The sequence below is a fragment of the Pundamilia nyererei genome, unplaced genomic scaffold, assembly GCF_000239375.1.
Source record: "Pundamilia nyererei isolate P.nyererei 1_Seehausen unplaced genomic scaffold, PunNye1.0 scaffold00509, whole genome shotgun sequence".
Lineage (NCBI taxonomy): Eukaryota > Metazoa > Chordata > Actinopteri > Cichliformes > Cichlidae > Pundamilia > Pundamilia nyererei.
Genome location: NW_005187910.1, coordinates 49,712 through 65,445, shown reverse-complemented (window position 1 = coordinate 65,445; position 15,734 = coordinate 49,712). Strand labels below are relative to the sequence as shown.

Genomic DNA, 15,734 nt, shown 5'->3' with positions numbered 1-15,734 from the left:
CCGTGTTCATAAGGTTTCTCTATTTAAGTATTTATTGGTGTGTGTGTGTGTGTGTGTGTGTGTATGTGTGTGTGTGTGTGTGTGTGTGTGTGTGTGTGTGTGTGTGTGTGTGATTGAGATTGAGACACAGCTGGCCAGGAGGGGACAGAGGAGGAATGCTCTCCTGCACCTCTGTGATGCAAGAGGTGCAGGGGATGGAGCAGGAGGAGGGAGGCAGGCTCTCAGCAGACCGTGATCTTTGCAGGGCTGCTGCGGCGCCGTACATGCGTTTACTGTAATGACCCTAATATGACTAAAAAGCACAGAGTTGCTGCTTTCACAACCTGTTGTAATTCTTTCAGTTGAGGTCCAGGAGTTACAGATGTTGGAAGAAAAGTTGCAAACACCTGTTTGACGCCAGCAACAGGTTTAGGCTTTCGAGGGTTAATCAGTCCGTTCACGTGTATACGTGTGTTCTGTGTCAGCTGGTGGCTTTGATGTGTTTCAGGATTTGAGTGACATTTCTATACAAAGACTGATTCACAAAGATAGCTGCCAAGAGCACAGTGGCAGCACACAATGCACTCGGACTGGGTGCTTTTTGTAGTACGAGTACTTTTGAGCTGATTCAGTTGACTTGCTTCCTAAACCCTTGGGTACATTAATGGGTCCAAGTAGTGTTTATTGATAAATTACATCATAAAGAATTATTGTTGAATGGTTTCCAAAAACAAAGCGAGGCTATCGTCTCTTCCGTTCTAGCAATGGTGTCGACTCCCGACAACAAGTCCAGTCGTCCTGTCAGTGCCCCTGTTATGTCACCAGTGTCACCTGGGGAGGCCACCCCGTCACCCCTGCTACCCACCCTGCCTCGTTCTGACCACCACGATGTCTCCACGCCCAGAGGACACCGATATTCCAGCAGAAAGGCAGAGCTACTGGCACAATGCCTGACAAGTGACAGCGTCAAGAGCCACAGTGCCAAGTCTACTCCAGAGATTAAGGTAGGGGATTACCACCGAGCCTTAACTCTACTTATTATTGGGGAAAATACCGCAGCATAATTTATAATCTGAGATTCACAAGACCAGAGCAACCCAGAGAGGAGAGAGAGGTTCAGCTTGACAGACACTGGGTGAGCGCTGTACATCTACAGCACAATTCCTGTATAACTTTGTATAAATGAAGTGATCACATCTTAGCTTTTCTCCTCTCTCTTCCTGGAAAATACGGCCCCTGTGGACTCAGTGTCCTTTGTTTAAAATGCTGATTGGAAATGAACTGCTGCTTGTCAGTTTATGCTAACTTGCCTTCAGTTGTGCTCAGTAGAAGCTGATGTACTACGCTGGACTACAACTTTATTTACATTTGCAAAGTGAACACAGACCAGCGCTCTGGCTACTTCACCCTTGGTTGTAACTATATGAAGGCTGTTGTCCTGTTTTTCCTGAAGCTGATCCTCAGCATGTGAGTTTTGTTTAATGTACTAGACGGTGGGCAGGAGAGAGCGGAGGCATGCCCCGTCTTTGGCCATCACTAATGGGGAAAAAGAACGAAAAAGCCAGGTTTGTTTTCCTTGTACATGATCAGACCTGCTGCATGATGGATCAGACCACCTACAGATTAAAGACGTTTTTATAACTGGATCTGCATATGCTCGTATCGTGTATAAGGAATATCTGTGTGTGTGTGTGTGTGTGTGTGTGTGTGTGTGTGTGTGTGTGTGTGTACTGAGTTTTGCTGAGTTGCAGTAACATGTTCACCTGTGTTTCCTCTGATGGGAGAGCAGCACTCTCTTCAGGACAGAAAGATGGAGATGGTTCGAGTGAGGAAGGTTAGCCTGTCACTGCTGCGCTGTGATCCCTGCATCAGCTACACATCAGCTCATCTTTATTTTGACACAGTGATTTGCTGCCTTGGTTGTTTCATTATTTCTGCTGCCTGCTTCCCTGTGAATGCTGCTGTATTTTCTCTGAGCTTTTCTGAAGTTGAATCATAAATCATTCAACTTTGCAAGTTTGAACTGTATCTCTCATTGCCTGCAGCTCTTGGACAAAGTGGGTCTCTCGTATTATTACTGTTATTATTATGATTATTGTTGTTATTATTATTATATTATTGTAGTAGTTTCTTTCTTTCTATCTGTAAGTGCTGGATGTGTAAATAAGTGTGAGCCTCTAAAGTGGGCTAAAGTGGGCTAAAGTGGGCTCCTATAACTAGGGCTGGGCGATATGACCCAAAATTCATATCTCGATATTTTTTAGCTGGATGGCGATATAAGATATATATCTCGATATTTTTTTTTTTTAGCCATAAGTTAAGAACAAAAAGAGAGTTCTTAGTCACACTGTGTCCCAGATGTCACACGGGCACTTTTATTTACATACAGCGTAGATGTACACGAAGAAATTACTCAAAAATAAATTATCAGCATTTATTAAATAATCATGGTCCATAAATAAAAGAAAACAATGTTGTTTTTGTGCATAACAAAAAGCTCACAATTGTGCAGTCAAAATGTAAACTAATAGACACTGAGCATAATAACAAAGAGACAGATTTCACAGCTGCACCACGTCTGTGAACAGGTGCCATTTGTGCTCCTTATACACACACAGTACGGTAATATTACGTTGAAGCACAGTACGTATCACTCCGCGAGGCTCCTCCCCGGTAGCCGTAATCCTCCGACAATCCATCAAGCGGTGCAGCTCCGTAGCTTAGCAAAGTCATATTAAAACATTTTTTGACAGATTGCTGAGCGCTGTGTACCACATAAAATCGGTTCGCGGTCAGTAAGCACAACCAGAATTCATACATAAGGCGCACTGTCGAGTTTTGAGAAAATGAAAGGATTTTAGGCCGTGCAGCTCCTCCGGGCTGCATGTCGTTAGCGCGGTTAGCTCGTTAGCGCGGTTAGCTCGTTAGCACGCGCCGTCCAGCCCCACGCACGGGACGATCCGCGGTAACTCGCTAACGGAGATTTTCCGCTTTCATCTTGTCATTGCCTGCAGATGAAGCTATGGGGGAGGCGGAGTTGTGTTCAGTGAAGGAGAGGCGAGGCCGAGTAACGTTGCGTAGAGACAAAAGTGGACGAAAGAGAGGCAAACCTGCGGCTCCACAAGTATAATTATAACGTAACATAGACTATATCGATATAAACGATATTGTCACATCTTATATCTCGTATGAAAATATATCGATATTTTTAAAAAACTCGATATATCGCCCAGCCCTACATAACCAGTGTAATGTGTTGGGACGGCACAGCCCCAGTTCCAAAAATGTCAGGATAAAGAAAAAGAGGGAAACATAAACAGGTATTTTATTCACAGTAAAACATAAAATGTTTAAACTGAGACGTTTTCACATTTGAATGAAAAACACTGGTTCTGTGTGATATGATGTAACAGGTGTGCACAAAGCTGGGACAGGAGCGTGTTTGCAGCTTTGCAGCTGCCTGTCCTGAGCATGCTGTGGAGCTCTGTGGCTGCTCGGGAGTGTTTTTAGTTTTGTCATTACGCGGCGGCCCAAATGTTCTCAAGGTTTGGATAGTTCAGGACAGTCTGGACAGTATGAAGCCATGTTGTGGTAATACGTGCAGTTTGACCTGCTGAAATATGAAGCTCTTCCATGATAACAACATCTGGATAGGAGCAGATGTTACACTGAAACGTGTGTGTACCCTAACCCCCGTACCATCAGGGATGCAGGCTTTGGTTCCTCTCCTCTTTGTTTCTATGGACTAGGTTCCTTAGTCCATTTAATTAACCTTTGCACAGAGACGACTTTAGCCTTTCTGCATCATATTCACACACGGCTTCTTCGTTGCTTGACGTAGCAAGCCAGCTGCTTCCTCTTAGTACCACTGACTTTTCCAGCCTTGTGTTGCCCTCATGCCAACTTGTTTTTGGATGTTTTTCTGCCATCAAATTCAAAAGGAGCTTATTTTTCATAAAATATTAAGACGTCTCAGTTTAAACATACTGTTTTCTGAGCTGAGAGTAAAATATGTGAGAGTTGAAAATCATTGAATGCTATACATTTATTTACATTTCACATAATGTCCTCACGTTCTTTGGGCTTTAAATTGAAATATGATTGAAATGTTTTCATGTTGCCTTCTCTCCATTCTGACTGTCGACACATGTTTTAAAATGAATGCAGATGTATTTAAATTAAAAAGAGCTAGGCTCATGGCATGGAGAGGCATTCAGGTATTTTCATCCATCTACGAGACACCTGAAATAGTCACTGAATAGTGTTTGATTTTTTGAAAGCATTAGTTCCAGATCTGACTCAGGAGACAGGCACGCATCCTCCTGCACTTCCTGCACACCGCACTGCCACTGCAGCAGTTTGCATGCACAGAATGTGCCGTCCATAGATGTGCAGCAAATATGCGACCTAGTTCCCCTGGGATCCCTACATATTTCTGTGTGGACACTCTGCCACCTCAGGTTATAAAGCCTTCCAACATTAAATCTGCACCGACGATGCTGTGAGGCTGCCATCCATGTTTGTGTCCAGTATATTTCACACTGACTGTGTCAGCAATGATCAAAATGAAATATTGATTTAGTTCTATTAAGAAAGAAGAATAAGATCAGTGTTGAACCATCGGTGCATTTAATAACAGGTGATGGATCTCAGTGCATTCAGCTGGTAGCGGTATAAATCACTGCAGAGGCTAATAACAAGCCAACTTCCTGTTTTAGTTGTAAAAAGCGAGGTTCCTCAGAATCTCCAGTGTTTCTGCCTTAGTGCAGTTAAGAGAGCCTTCACCAGCTCACTGAGTGTGGGGATGGAGAGGAACTGGGTCCCAGCCTGCTGCGTCAAACACATGACTGTTGTTAACGTTACTGAGCTGGACGCAGTCGGGCTGCAGCCTGCATTGTTGTTGTGATTGCACAGCTCGTTTTTGATACGGCTCATGTCATTGGTCAGTCGTGCTCATGGGACACTATTCAGAATCACATGTGAAATGTTCGAACCAGTTCTTATGTTAAACCAGTGTTTTCCTTTTTCCTCATTTCCACAGAAAAGATCAAAGAAACTTGAGGGTGAAACAATTTATATCAGACATAGCAATTTAATGTTGGAGGTTTGTATCTTCAGTCTTAAATAAGCGCTGTTTGCTGTCACAGCTCTGTTCTTTAGTTCTTTCATTCTTTTGTTCTGTCTTTTGTTCTTCCTAGTTTAACCCTAAAGGGTTGGCATGCACCATTTTCCTGTCTGACTCTCATGCAAGTAGCTTCACTTTACTTTCACATTGTGTTTGTCCGTGTGATAGATGACTGGGAAACATCTCCAGGAAAGTTCACTAACGTATGCATTCATCGTCCTTCCAACCTGTGGTTTACGTCAGTGAATGAAATGTTGGAGCTCTAGTGCGACATAAACACTCACTTCAAACTGTGATTGGTCGAGAGGAGCAAGGCGCTGAATTCCTTTTTCATTGGTTATCAGAGGACCCAGTATAACATCATCTCCTGGGCCCGGATTCACAAAACTCTGAAGTACTAAGAGTTTGTTTCCTGGTGACAACATCCTATGAAAAGTCTTAGAATTTGTTTTTAAGAATTTCCCCTTAAAGTTGGGACTAAAACTGTCACAATTATAAGTTATTCATAAAGTGTCTTAGCTCTGAGCTTAAAAGTGTGGAACAAGAGAAACGTTGAAGCATCAGTAAAGTTTTAACTCACTCGGTGTTAGGCTGGGACTCCCTGCTAATGCACTTTAGGTTTGATTCGGAGCTAAGCGAGGGGATTGTGAATATGAGTCCTTGAGAGACGCGTATGTTACTTTTTAACCAATATCAGCTCCATGTGTGACACCATCACTGCTCTCATTTGGAAAAAAAGAGTGAACTTCACTGATAATTTGATCGCAAACGCTCGAGGGGAAAAACGTGTTCTCGACTGACTTCATGCAACAAGCAGTTTCAAGAAGGATAGAAAACAAGCTTTTCTGACTCTCAGCCATAAACCCTCATCATTTCACACCAGCCAAAGAGTAGGTGTAAGTACAGTGGCTTGCAAAAGTATTGGGCCCCCTTGAACTTTCCCACATTTTGTCACATTACAGCCACAAACATGAATCAATGTTATTGGACTTCCACGTGAAAGACCAACACAAAGTGGTGCACACGTGAGAAGTGGAACAAAAATCATCCATGATTCCAAACATGGATGATTGTGGCAAACTGTCACAATGCTTGTGGCAAACTGCAAACGGGACTTCTTATGGTTTTCTGTTAACAATGGCTTTCTTCTTGCCACTCTTCCATGAAGGCCAACTTTGTGCAGTGCACGACTAATAGTTGTCCTGTGGACAGATTCCCCCACCTGAGCTGTAGATCTCTGCAGCTCGTCCAGAGTCACCATGGGCCTCTTGGCTGCATTTCTGATCAGCGCTGTCCTTGTTCGGCCTGAGTTTAGATGGACGGCCTTGTCTTGGTAGGTTTACAGTTGTGCCATACTCCTTCCCTTTCTGAATGATGGCTTGAACAGTGCTCCGTGGATGTTCAAGGCTTGGGAAATCTTTTTGTAGCCTAAGTCTGCTTTAAATGTCTCAATAACTTTATCCCTGACCTGTCTGCTGTGTTCTTTGGACTTCATGGTGTTGTTGCTCCCAATATTCTCTTAGACAACCTCTGAGGCCGTCACAGAGCAGCTGTATTTGTACTGACATTAGATGGCCTGGTAAGTGGCCTGTATTTGTATAGCGCCTTACTTACTACTTACCAAAGCGCTTTACATATCCAGTCATCCACCCATTCACACACTGGTGATGGCAGCTACATTGTAGCCACAGCCACCCTGGGGCGCACTGACAGAGGCGAGGCTGCCGGACACTGGCGCCACCGGGCCCTCTGACCACCACCAGTAGGCAACGGGTGAAGTCTTGCCCAAGGACACAACGACCGAGACTGTCGGAGCCGGGGCTCGAACCGGCAAGCTTCCAATTACGAGACGAACTCCCAACTCTTGAGCCACGATCGCCCCATAGATCACACACAGGTGCACTATGTAGTCATTAGCACTCATCAGGCAACGTCTATGTGCAACTGACTGCACTCAGACCAAAGGGGCTGAATAATTACACACACCCCACTTTGCAGTTATTTATTTGTAACAAATGTTTGGAATCATGTCTGATTTTCGTTCCACTTCTCACGTGTGCACCACTTTGTGTTGGTCTTTCACCTGGAAGTCCAATAACATTGATTCATGTTTGTGGCTGTAATGTGACAAAATGTGGGAAAGTTCAAGGGGGCCCAATACTTTTGCATCCACTGTATCTGATCAACAAGCCAGTGAGCAGGAAGCAGAGTCTTTGTGGTAAACAGGCTCCAGTCAGTATATTTGTTTCCCAGTCGTTTACGCTCACAGTCTGATGTTTAACACTCTGGACTTTGCTGTCATCGTCATTACTCAGGGTCGTTAAGGACATTTTTAATATGATGAATGTCCTTCATGGCCCTAATGCAGCGCTCATGCTGAACACACTGTGTGTCTGTGATAATGGACTTGTGTTGTTCTCTTTGCTGTGTCCATTGTGCTGTATCATATTCTGCCACCATCATTTCAGAAGAAAGGGATGACAAGAAGCACTGATACTCGTTAATCTACAAATCAAACATTCATATGTAAAATTAGGCTCCAAAGTTGAGCATCCTGGCCTGGACTCAGGAGACGTCATGTGTCTAACAGCAGTGCATGGCTAAGCCTGGTGATTTTATAATGTGTCATCCCTCTCTAAAGTCTGTACGTGACATTTAAATTGTTGGCTTTTTTCAACCTTATGTAAAGAAAAAACCGCTTGATCTCTGAAACACCGTTTCAGTCTGCTCGGATCGGCTCTGTTTGAGTAGAAGAGGCATTTTCTTGATGTGGCTCAAAAACAAGAAATGGAGGTTCGTGGAAACGTCAAAGCTAACAGTTTTCATGGAACGTACTGACTTGTTCACATGACAGGACGTGTCTACATTCAACAGACTCTCATCCTGCTCTGTCACATGAAAAACTTCAAAGCTGAGGTCTTAAGTAGTTACAGCAGGTGAAGCAGGTGTGTTTGTGCTGATGTAAAGCCATCGGCGCTCCACCCGTGTCTTCCTTTCTGAAAGGAGTCAGAATGAAAGTGAAACATCAGAGAGACTCTTTAACCACTGAAGACCGAACGATTCCATCTCTGCCCACATCCGACATAAACAACAGTCATTACTGTACAGAATAATGGCAGACATGACTCAGAATGAGTTTTGCACTTTTTTGCAGTGGCCATGTTTTTCCTTTGTGTGCCGGCTTTGGCTCGTTCATCCCAGCGTGGATGTGCACACAGTCACCGATCTTGCTTTGGTTGTGTTAGCGCTGCCATCTGAATTTTTTCTGTCAGATGACATTGTTGTGTTTGTCCTCATTAAACATCTTCTGCTGGCATTGATGCAAACCATGATTTGTGAGCCACAGAACAGTACGCACTAATCATTAGTAATGCTCTGCTGCTTCCTTTATTACTGCTAACATGAAGCAGTTTGGTTTGTCTGGAAAATCTGTTCTTCCACAACCTCTAAAGGTCAGTGGGACATGGCAGACCCAGCACTGTTGAAATATTTAATATATACTTATAGAAAGTGCAGCCCTGTGTTTTCATTTGCTTTCTTCTCAACCTTAATCGTTGCCTTTCAGCGTAGTTGTTTCCTTCCATCAACCTACTCTCACTTTTGCCTCCTTGTTGAAGGACCTGGATAAGACCCAGACTGAAATTATGCGGCACCATACCAGCATCAGCGAGCTGAAAAGGAGTTTCATGGAGTCTGTACCGGAGTCTCGGCCCAGCGAGTGGGATAAGCGTCTTTCCACCAACTCTCCTTTCCGCACAGCGAGCATCAACGGTCAGCTCCAACCAGCAGTAAGTCCGATGAGCTCGGTGCAGTGCAGCTCATGTTTGTTTTACTCACGTGAATTACACAAAGTTACCTGTGAAAGCTTTTCCAAGACAGGCATGCTGACGTGTCGAGAGCAATCGAGCAGTGAAATCAGTTCACACCTATAGACTCGCTCATGCTGGCTCACTGACACACTCTCGTGTTCCTGGGATGCAGGAACATAACACAGACACTGCTAATGTGTTTGTCGACTGGTGATGGTTTTCCTTGCCATGACAAGTCAGAATGTCTGCTTTGAAACAGCCGCTCTGCACATACTGATGCTCTGATTCTATCGCTGGCAAAAATCGGTGTTTAAAAGCTTCAACATTGACTAAAAATGTATCAGTCCGGTCTTTTTTCTCTCTACGTTTCCATATAAATGTTAAAAATAATGAACACAAACTAATCAGTCTCCAGAATTCACACTGTGTATTCCTACGATTATAAATGTTCAAAATAATATGACAGGCGTCAGGAGACAGATAATGATCAAAGTACATGTGTACAATATGCTTTTGCCACCTGAGTGTGCATCATAAACAGCTGACACAGTCGCTTGAGTAGAAGTACAGATACTTGTGTTAAAAATAAACAGAGTACTGATTCATCTTTTTAAAGACACGACAAAGTAGAGACTGAAATGGACTCAAAGTGTAAAAGAAAAAGAAGCAGTTTTAACACAGCAACATTATTTCAGCTCAGACTGATTCTATGAATGAGTCCTGAACATCTTTAATGTAGAACAACAGTGAATTAAAAGGGAAAACTCTGTTTGTTGCCTCCATCGTGGTCGAGTTTCCTTAGTGTGCACGCCTAAAGAGAAAAACAAACCTGAGATCAGTTGGAAACACGTCACAGCTTCTTCTGTAAGAGCAGGCAGAGGTGATCAGCTGAGCTGCGCTCCTTGCTGCTCGCTCCTCTTCTGTGATGTTAACTTGGTGCTGAAACACCACAACCAGGGTTCATGGCTTTACCAAAATGCTGTTTCTGTCATGGTCAGCGAGGCGAGCCGTGTGGAATTTATTGAAGGACCCAAGATGCGGTCACTTCTGATGTGAGGAAGCTTTATTAATGGAGGTGGTAAATACACAAGGCGAGGGTGGCAAAAAACAGAACTGAGTAAACCTAAACTGGAAAGACTAAGCATAGAAAACAAACCTGAAACCTAAAGACACAAACAGAGCTGCAGGGAAAACCACTCAGGATGACGGAGGGGAAAAACACAGAGCACACAGGGCTTAAATACACACAGCAGTAATCAAGGGATGAGAGACAGGAGGGCAACACAGCTGGGAGAAATCAGGGCTGACGGGACAGGGGAAATGAAAAGTGAACACACTCACATGAGACAGAGACCTTCAGAATAAAACAGGAAACTCACAGACACAGAGAACCAGACAAGACACTGAACTTAACAGACAGATTCACGAGCAGACAGAGTGACACCACGGACACTCTGTCTGCTCCAAGATATCTCCAAGATATAACAGAATAAACAAGAACATAGAATAATAGAAAGAAACACAAAACACTGAGTCGTCAGACTCAGGACAGTTTCACTTTAACCTCTTGTTAAGGGTTCAATATTGAGGAAGGGGAACAAGAGGTGATCGAAGAATAACCACACTGATCCGGCCGGGTGAAGTCAAACGATGATTTTAATGCACGCGTGGGAAGATCACTACGTACGCAGACCGCAACTGATCTCCGACTTAATCAAAGCATAAACAGATATTTTATACCATCAGGGCTTAAATTTAATGACGCCCCCTCAACGTCAGATCCATTTCATACGTAGGTCAGATCAAAACCACAATGACTTTTAACACAGTTTAAAAAGAACATTGTCTTCGTCTTCATAGCAGATGTTTCCTGTCCACCTTTCTGATTAGCGCTTCTTCAAAACTGCAGACAATGATTTGCAGTGAGCGAGCGCTTCTGCAAGCCCACAATTACAAGCAAACATGAGATGTCACGACCTTACGTGGCACTCTGTGTCACCTCTCCCCTACTAACGCTCACAGTCAAACAGAGGCCACTGTCAACCTTTTACTAGAACTATAGATGTAATATAAATTGAATAAATGTTTTAACCAACTGATACTACTTAAAACTCAATACAAGAATATGAACTTATAAATGATAATGAAAATGACCTGATATAAGTGTTTTGTAAGCATGTATTGCAGTTCCTTCTATGTTCTAGTTTCCCTCAGCATGTATCACAGTCACGCCAGTGAAGCTTAAGACCCTTAATGAGCCGAACATCAACTCAAAATAAGCACAGATATGCAATATGTATAAAATAGTTATAACTGCATCTGGAATACAAAGTTAATATGATAACAGTATGCATAAACATCTTAAGGCCATCTTAAAGCTGTCTGTTACACTGTTAAAGCAATGATCATACTGCAGATTATGTTGTGCTGGTAAAATACTTTTGTTCATCCCCACACTCTGATGATGATACAATAATGGATTGTCTGTGAAGAGTTAAATATTTCTTCCTTTTAGACTCCAATCAGTTATTTACAGTGACTTAAGGTGGAATGACAGGAAACAATAACTCTGTTGAAATGTCTGAAATCTGAAAATGTCAGAAGTACAAAGTAGAGATATTTCAGTTCAGCTGTAAGGAGTAAAAACAAAACTCTACGTATGTCTTTGTACTCTGCTACGTCTCGCCTCTGATCAGAAATATAAAATATGTTTTTAACCAATCAGAATGCGAAAGATTCCAAAATCATGCACTGATCCTCCACTAGGTGGCGCTGTTGGCTTTCACCATGTTATTCCACTGCTTCAGCCCGATGTTACCACAGGCACAGACACTTCCTTTCCTGTGACGATGGCATGCTTATGCAGGAGAGCATCTCCACGGCTGCGCTTCCATACCCAGTGACAGGCGGTGTGTAGTCTGGGGCTTTGTGGCCGCGCTGCAGCAGGCCAGCACTGTGCAGCGTTTATGAGCAAACAATATCACGAGCATTGGTCAGCCAGCTCCCCCGGCTTGTGCTCAGCTGCACGCTCACTATGCTTCAAACCAGCAAACCCTAAGACCTTTGCACAGTACTACAGAGCTTTATGCACAGCATGGGTACCAGCAAGGAAAGGCATCTGTGTGAGCTCAGAGAAGGGAAACTCCAGAAGAAATCAATCACACATGATAAATAAATAAATGATAAATGGTTGTGCAGCTGTGTAACTGGGATAACAAAGGTGGAGTGGAGCAGCAGAGTTGACCAGCAGCCAGTGCGTGCAGCACAAACAGTGTGTGGTCATCTTATTGTTCATGCTTGCACAGCTGCCAGATCATTTGGCTGCTTGTAGCTGTTGTAATCAGGGACGGTAGTGTAGAAAGAGTTGATGCAGCTTTCTTCACACACTGCAGAATTTGCTCGTTACAATTACACAGTAACATTAGACAGTTACATGACTGTTATGTGAAGGTTTCTGCTTGATCCACTGTTTTACGAATCATAGCAGGACGTCTGTATTTTGGACAGTTCTATGTAATGAAATGTGTGACAGAAGCTGGGAACCACCGTCCTGTACGCGGTGCCTTTATTACTGGGCCTTCTTAGGGGTTTGGTGCTTCTGGTAAATTAGCCCACATGGCATGGATAACTCTATCCAAGACCTCGTCCAGGCTTGTTCTCTGATATGAACAAATAAGAGGTGTTGCATGGGTGTGCATGCCTCCACCAGAACCAGTGCTGTTTCAATGAAACAACATCTTTGGTTCAGCTCTGTTCATCAGTATAAGCAGCACTTAGTTTGGCGCTTTGTCTTGTCCTCTCTTTGTGTAGCTGCTTCAAGCTTTGCGACCTTGCTTGACCTGCCAGCCGCATGGCTCAGTTAATCTGCGCATGTCCACTGACTCTCATACAAACTGCAACAGTTACAAAACCCAAGAAAACAAGCTGAAGGCCAACGGTGCCAAGAGGACTGTTCCCCCACCCCTCGTCATCCTTATTCCTCCACCCTGCATCCACTCTTTGTTTCCTGTATCTCTCTCATCTCCCTTTCCTCTGTAGCATCTGGGCTAATCCCAGCTACGCCATCCTCTTCCCAAGAGCTTCCATCATCCTTCCCTGTGAGTTTATAAACTGAAGGTCAGAGAGGAGGCCAGCAAAGTTACGATATTCCCCTCTGGCTTCTCTTCTACCCACAATGTGAAGATACAGTTTTTATCTCAGAAATTATATTTTACTGAAAATCTAGCCATAGCAGCACTTTCTATTTTATTTTTAAAATATATAAATGTTTGCTGAAAGCCTCAGGCTAAACTGTTAAATTTCACATTAGTGCTTTGCTGAGTTATGATGTAGTGTATGAAAAAATAAAAATAGCCTTCTCATCATCTCAAAGATCTCTAAAGCCCACGATGATGGACCCCGCTCTGTCCCCGTGCAGACTCCCCAGCCTGTGATCTTTTTACGCCGTTTCATCTTTTGGTGACTGGCTCTTACTCACCAATGAAGGATTGTGATGATCTTTTAAATTTACTGACTCGGTGTATTTCACCTGGAATGAGTTCTCTAACGTTCTCTTCAGACTCGTGACACAGACATTCGCCTTCACTAAAGGCACTGCAGCGGTCAGCTCTTCCACTCCAGTGCTGTGTGTACACATTCACAGGGATGGACAAATCTATAATTACTCATAGATTTGGATTATTTAACATGTAGTTGCCTGATGTTAAGTTACTCGTTTAACTGAACTTGTTAAAAATCCCATTTAATTACCAGAAAGTTGCAGTTTCATGAGTGTGAATCCATGAAATCCACCGTATTGCCAAAAGTGTTCATTCATCTGCCTTCACACACAAATTATTCAATTATTCATCCATAGGGTTTATGATGATGTTAGTTCAGCCTTTACTGTTATAATTACCCATAATTCCGGTGTCCATGTACAGTGAGTATAAAGGGCTGTTCTTATTGTGTTTGTGGGAATTCTCGTTCTTCCAGAAGCACCTTTGTGAGGTTGGATGAGAAGGTCATTTATCCCAAAGGTGTTCTATGTGTCAAGCTCTTCCACACCAAACTCGCTCGTCCGTGTTTTTATGGACCTTGCTTTGTGCACTGGTGTGTAGTCATGTTGCCACCATGTGACCTACCACTTTGTGGCTGAATTGCTGTCCTTCCCACTTTGTTATAATACCAGTAAAGGAGACTCTGGAATATGTAGAAGTGATTTCACGACTGGACTTCTTACTGAGGTGGGATCCTATCAGGGCCCACGCTGGGATTCACTAAGCTCCCGAGCAAGACCCATTGTTGCGCACAGTTGTGTAGAAGCAGTACACAGGGGTGGCTGTAGCTCAGGAGTTAGAGCAGGTCACCTACTGATCGGCAGGTTGGTGGTTCGAGCCCTGGCTCCTGCGTGTCGAGTGTTCTTGGGCAAGATACTAACCCCAAGTTGCTGAATGTGTGTGAGTGTAGTTAGAAAGCAGTGAGTACAGACTGTGTTTGGGTGAATGTGACATGTTGTACAGGGCGCTTTGAGCACTCCAGGAGAAAAGCGCTATATAAGAATCAGTCCATTTACACATGCCTAGGTGCTCGATGTTATACACCTATGGCCACGGCATCGACTTGAACGCCTGAATTCAGTGATTGGGGTGAGTGAATACTTTTGGCAATGCAGGTTATACTGTACTTCAAATCCACAATAATCAGAAGGCAGATCCCTCTGAAAAAGCAGGACTCAGAGGCTCTCGTGCTGATGTTTTTAATGTTTTTAAATCCAAGCACTTGATTGGGTTTCCTAAGAGCAGATTAACACATGAGTGCCCTTCACATACTCAATAATAAAGACACCCTGAAAGCTTAGTGTTTTCAGACATGAATCTGTGTACCTTCATCCATTTCCTCTTCCTCTATGATCCTTCCCTCTGTCAGTCGACTGTATTTCACATGTCTGTTCATTGTTATCTGTCTCTCTTGGCCTGCTGCTGAGCACAGCGAGGGAGGCACACTCTGTTTGGACAAAAGGTAAGAGCATGTAGTCTGTCCCCAGAGCCAGGGGGGTACAGACGTGACTGGCTGCTGGAAGAAGATGAGGAGAACAGTGAAGTGGAGTGGGTTGATGATGGTGAAGAAGAGGAGGAAGAAGAGGAGGAACAAGCTCACAGTCACACTCTAAAGGTGGTTGTTAATGAGCCACATGAGAGGGGAAGTTTGGTAACAAACCCAACCAGGCTTAAGCACTCCAGGATGTCCTTCTTTCTCTCTGGCCTGCTGGTGATGGCCCTGACTATGCTGTGGTTAGCCTTTATTTAAAAGCTCCTCAGCATTCATCCTGCACGGTCCCTCGATTATCTAAAGACTGCTTGATTCGAGGGATGTTTACTTTCTGCTCTACCCTCAATATTCCCCAAAGAGACCCAAATAAACTACAATTGAAGGACTGATAAAGAAAAGCTAGTCTGTGTAGCATTTGGTGAACATCGTGGACATGAGGCACTTCATGCTCGCTCGGCCTTTTCAGGGTCTTTCTTAGAAGGATGGTGGTGGACTGTTTCCAGACAGACATGACTAATGCATGTGTAATTTCTTAAATGATGCTCTTTCTATAAAACCTGCATGTTTCAGGCAAAAGGTTAATGTCCTGACCCATTAATCTTTAAATCAGACGTGGATGATGATACTGAGATGAGCCTGTGTGAAACTGACCTTTTTGCTGTGGATGTTGGAGTGAGCTCTAATTTGGAGGCTGTGGCTTTACCTCGCATTCTTTGTGTCGAAGTGTGTGTGTGTGTGTGTGTGTGTGTCTGTGTGTGTGTGTGTGTGTGTGTGTGTCTGTGTGTGTGTCT

The 15,734-nt window shown here is 43.7% G+C and overlaps 1 protein-coding gene across 14 annotated transcripts in view; it reads left to right on the top strand.

The window, feature by feature from the left end:
* Positions 1–15,734, top strand: part of epb41a (erythrocyte membrane protein band 4.1a) — a 51,089-nt gene that overhangs the window by 18,881 nt on the left and 16,474 nt on the right. For 6 of the 14 annotated variants that reach the window (XM_013907745.1, XM_013907748.1, XM_013907753.1 and 3 more), the window contains exons 12-17: positions 742–983; positions 1,470–1,544; positions 1,769–1,813; positions 5,021–5,083; positions 5,178–5,225; positions 8,722–8,892. In XM_013907745.1, coding sequence (XP_013763199.1) covers positions 742–983; positions 1,470–1,544; positions 1,769–1,813; positions 5,021–5,083; positions 5,178–5,225; positions 8,722–8,892 — 644 coding nt within the window. Of the gene's footprint in view, positions 1–741; positions 984–1,469; positions 1,545–1,768; positions 1,814–5,020; positions 5,084–5,177; positions 5,226–8,514; positions 8,557–8,721; positions 8,893–15,734 lie in introns of all 14 variants that reach the window. The other 8 variants (XM_013907757.1, XM_013907749.1, XM_013907747.1 and 5 more) reach the window with 7 other exon arrangements.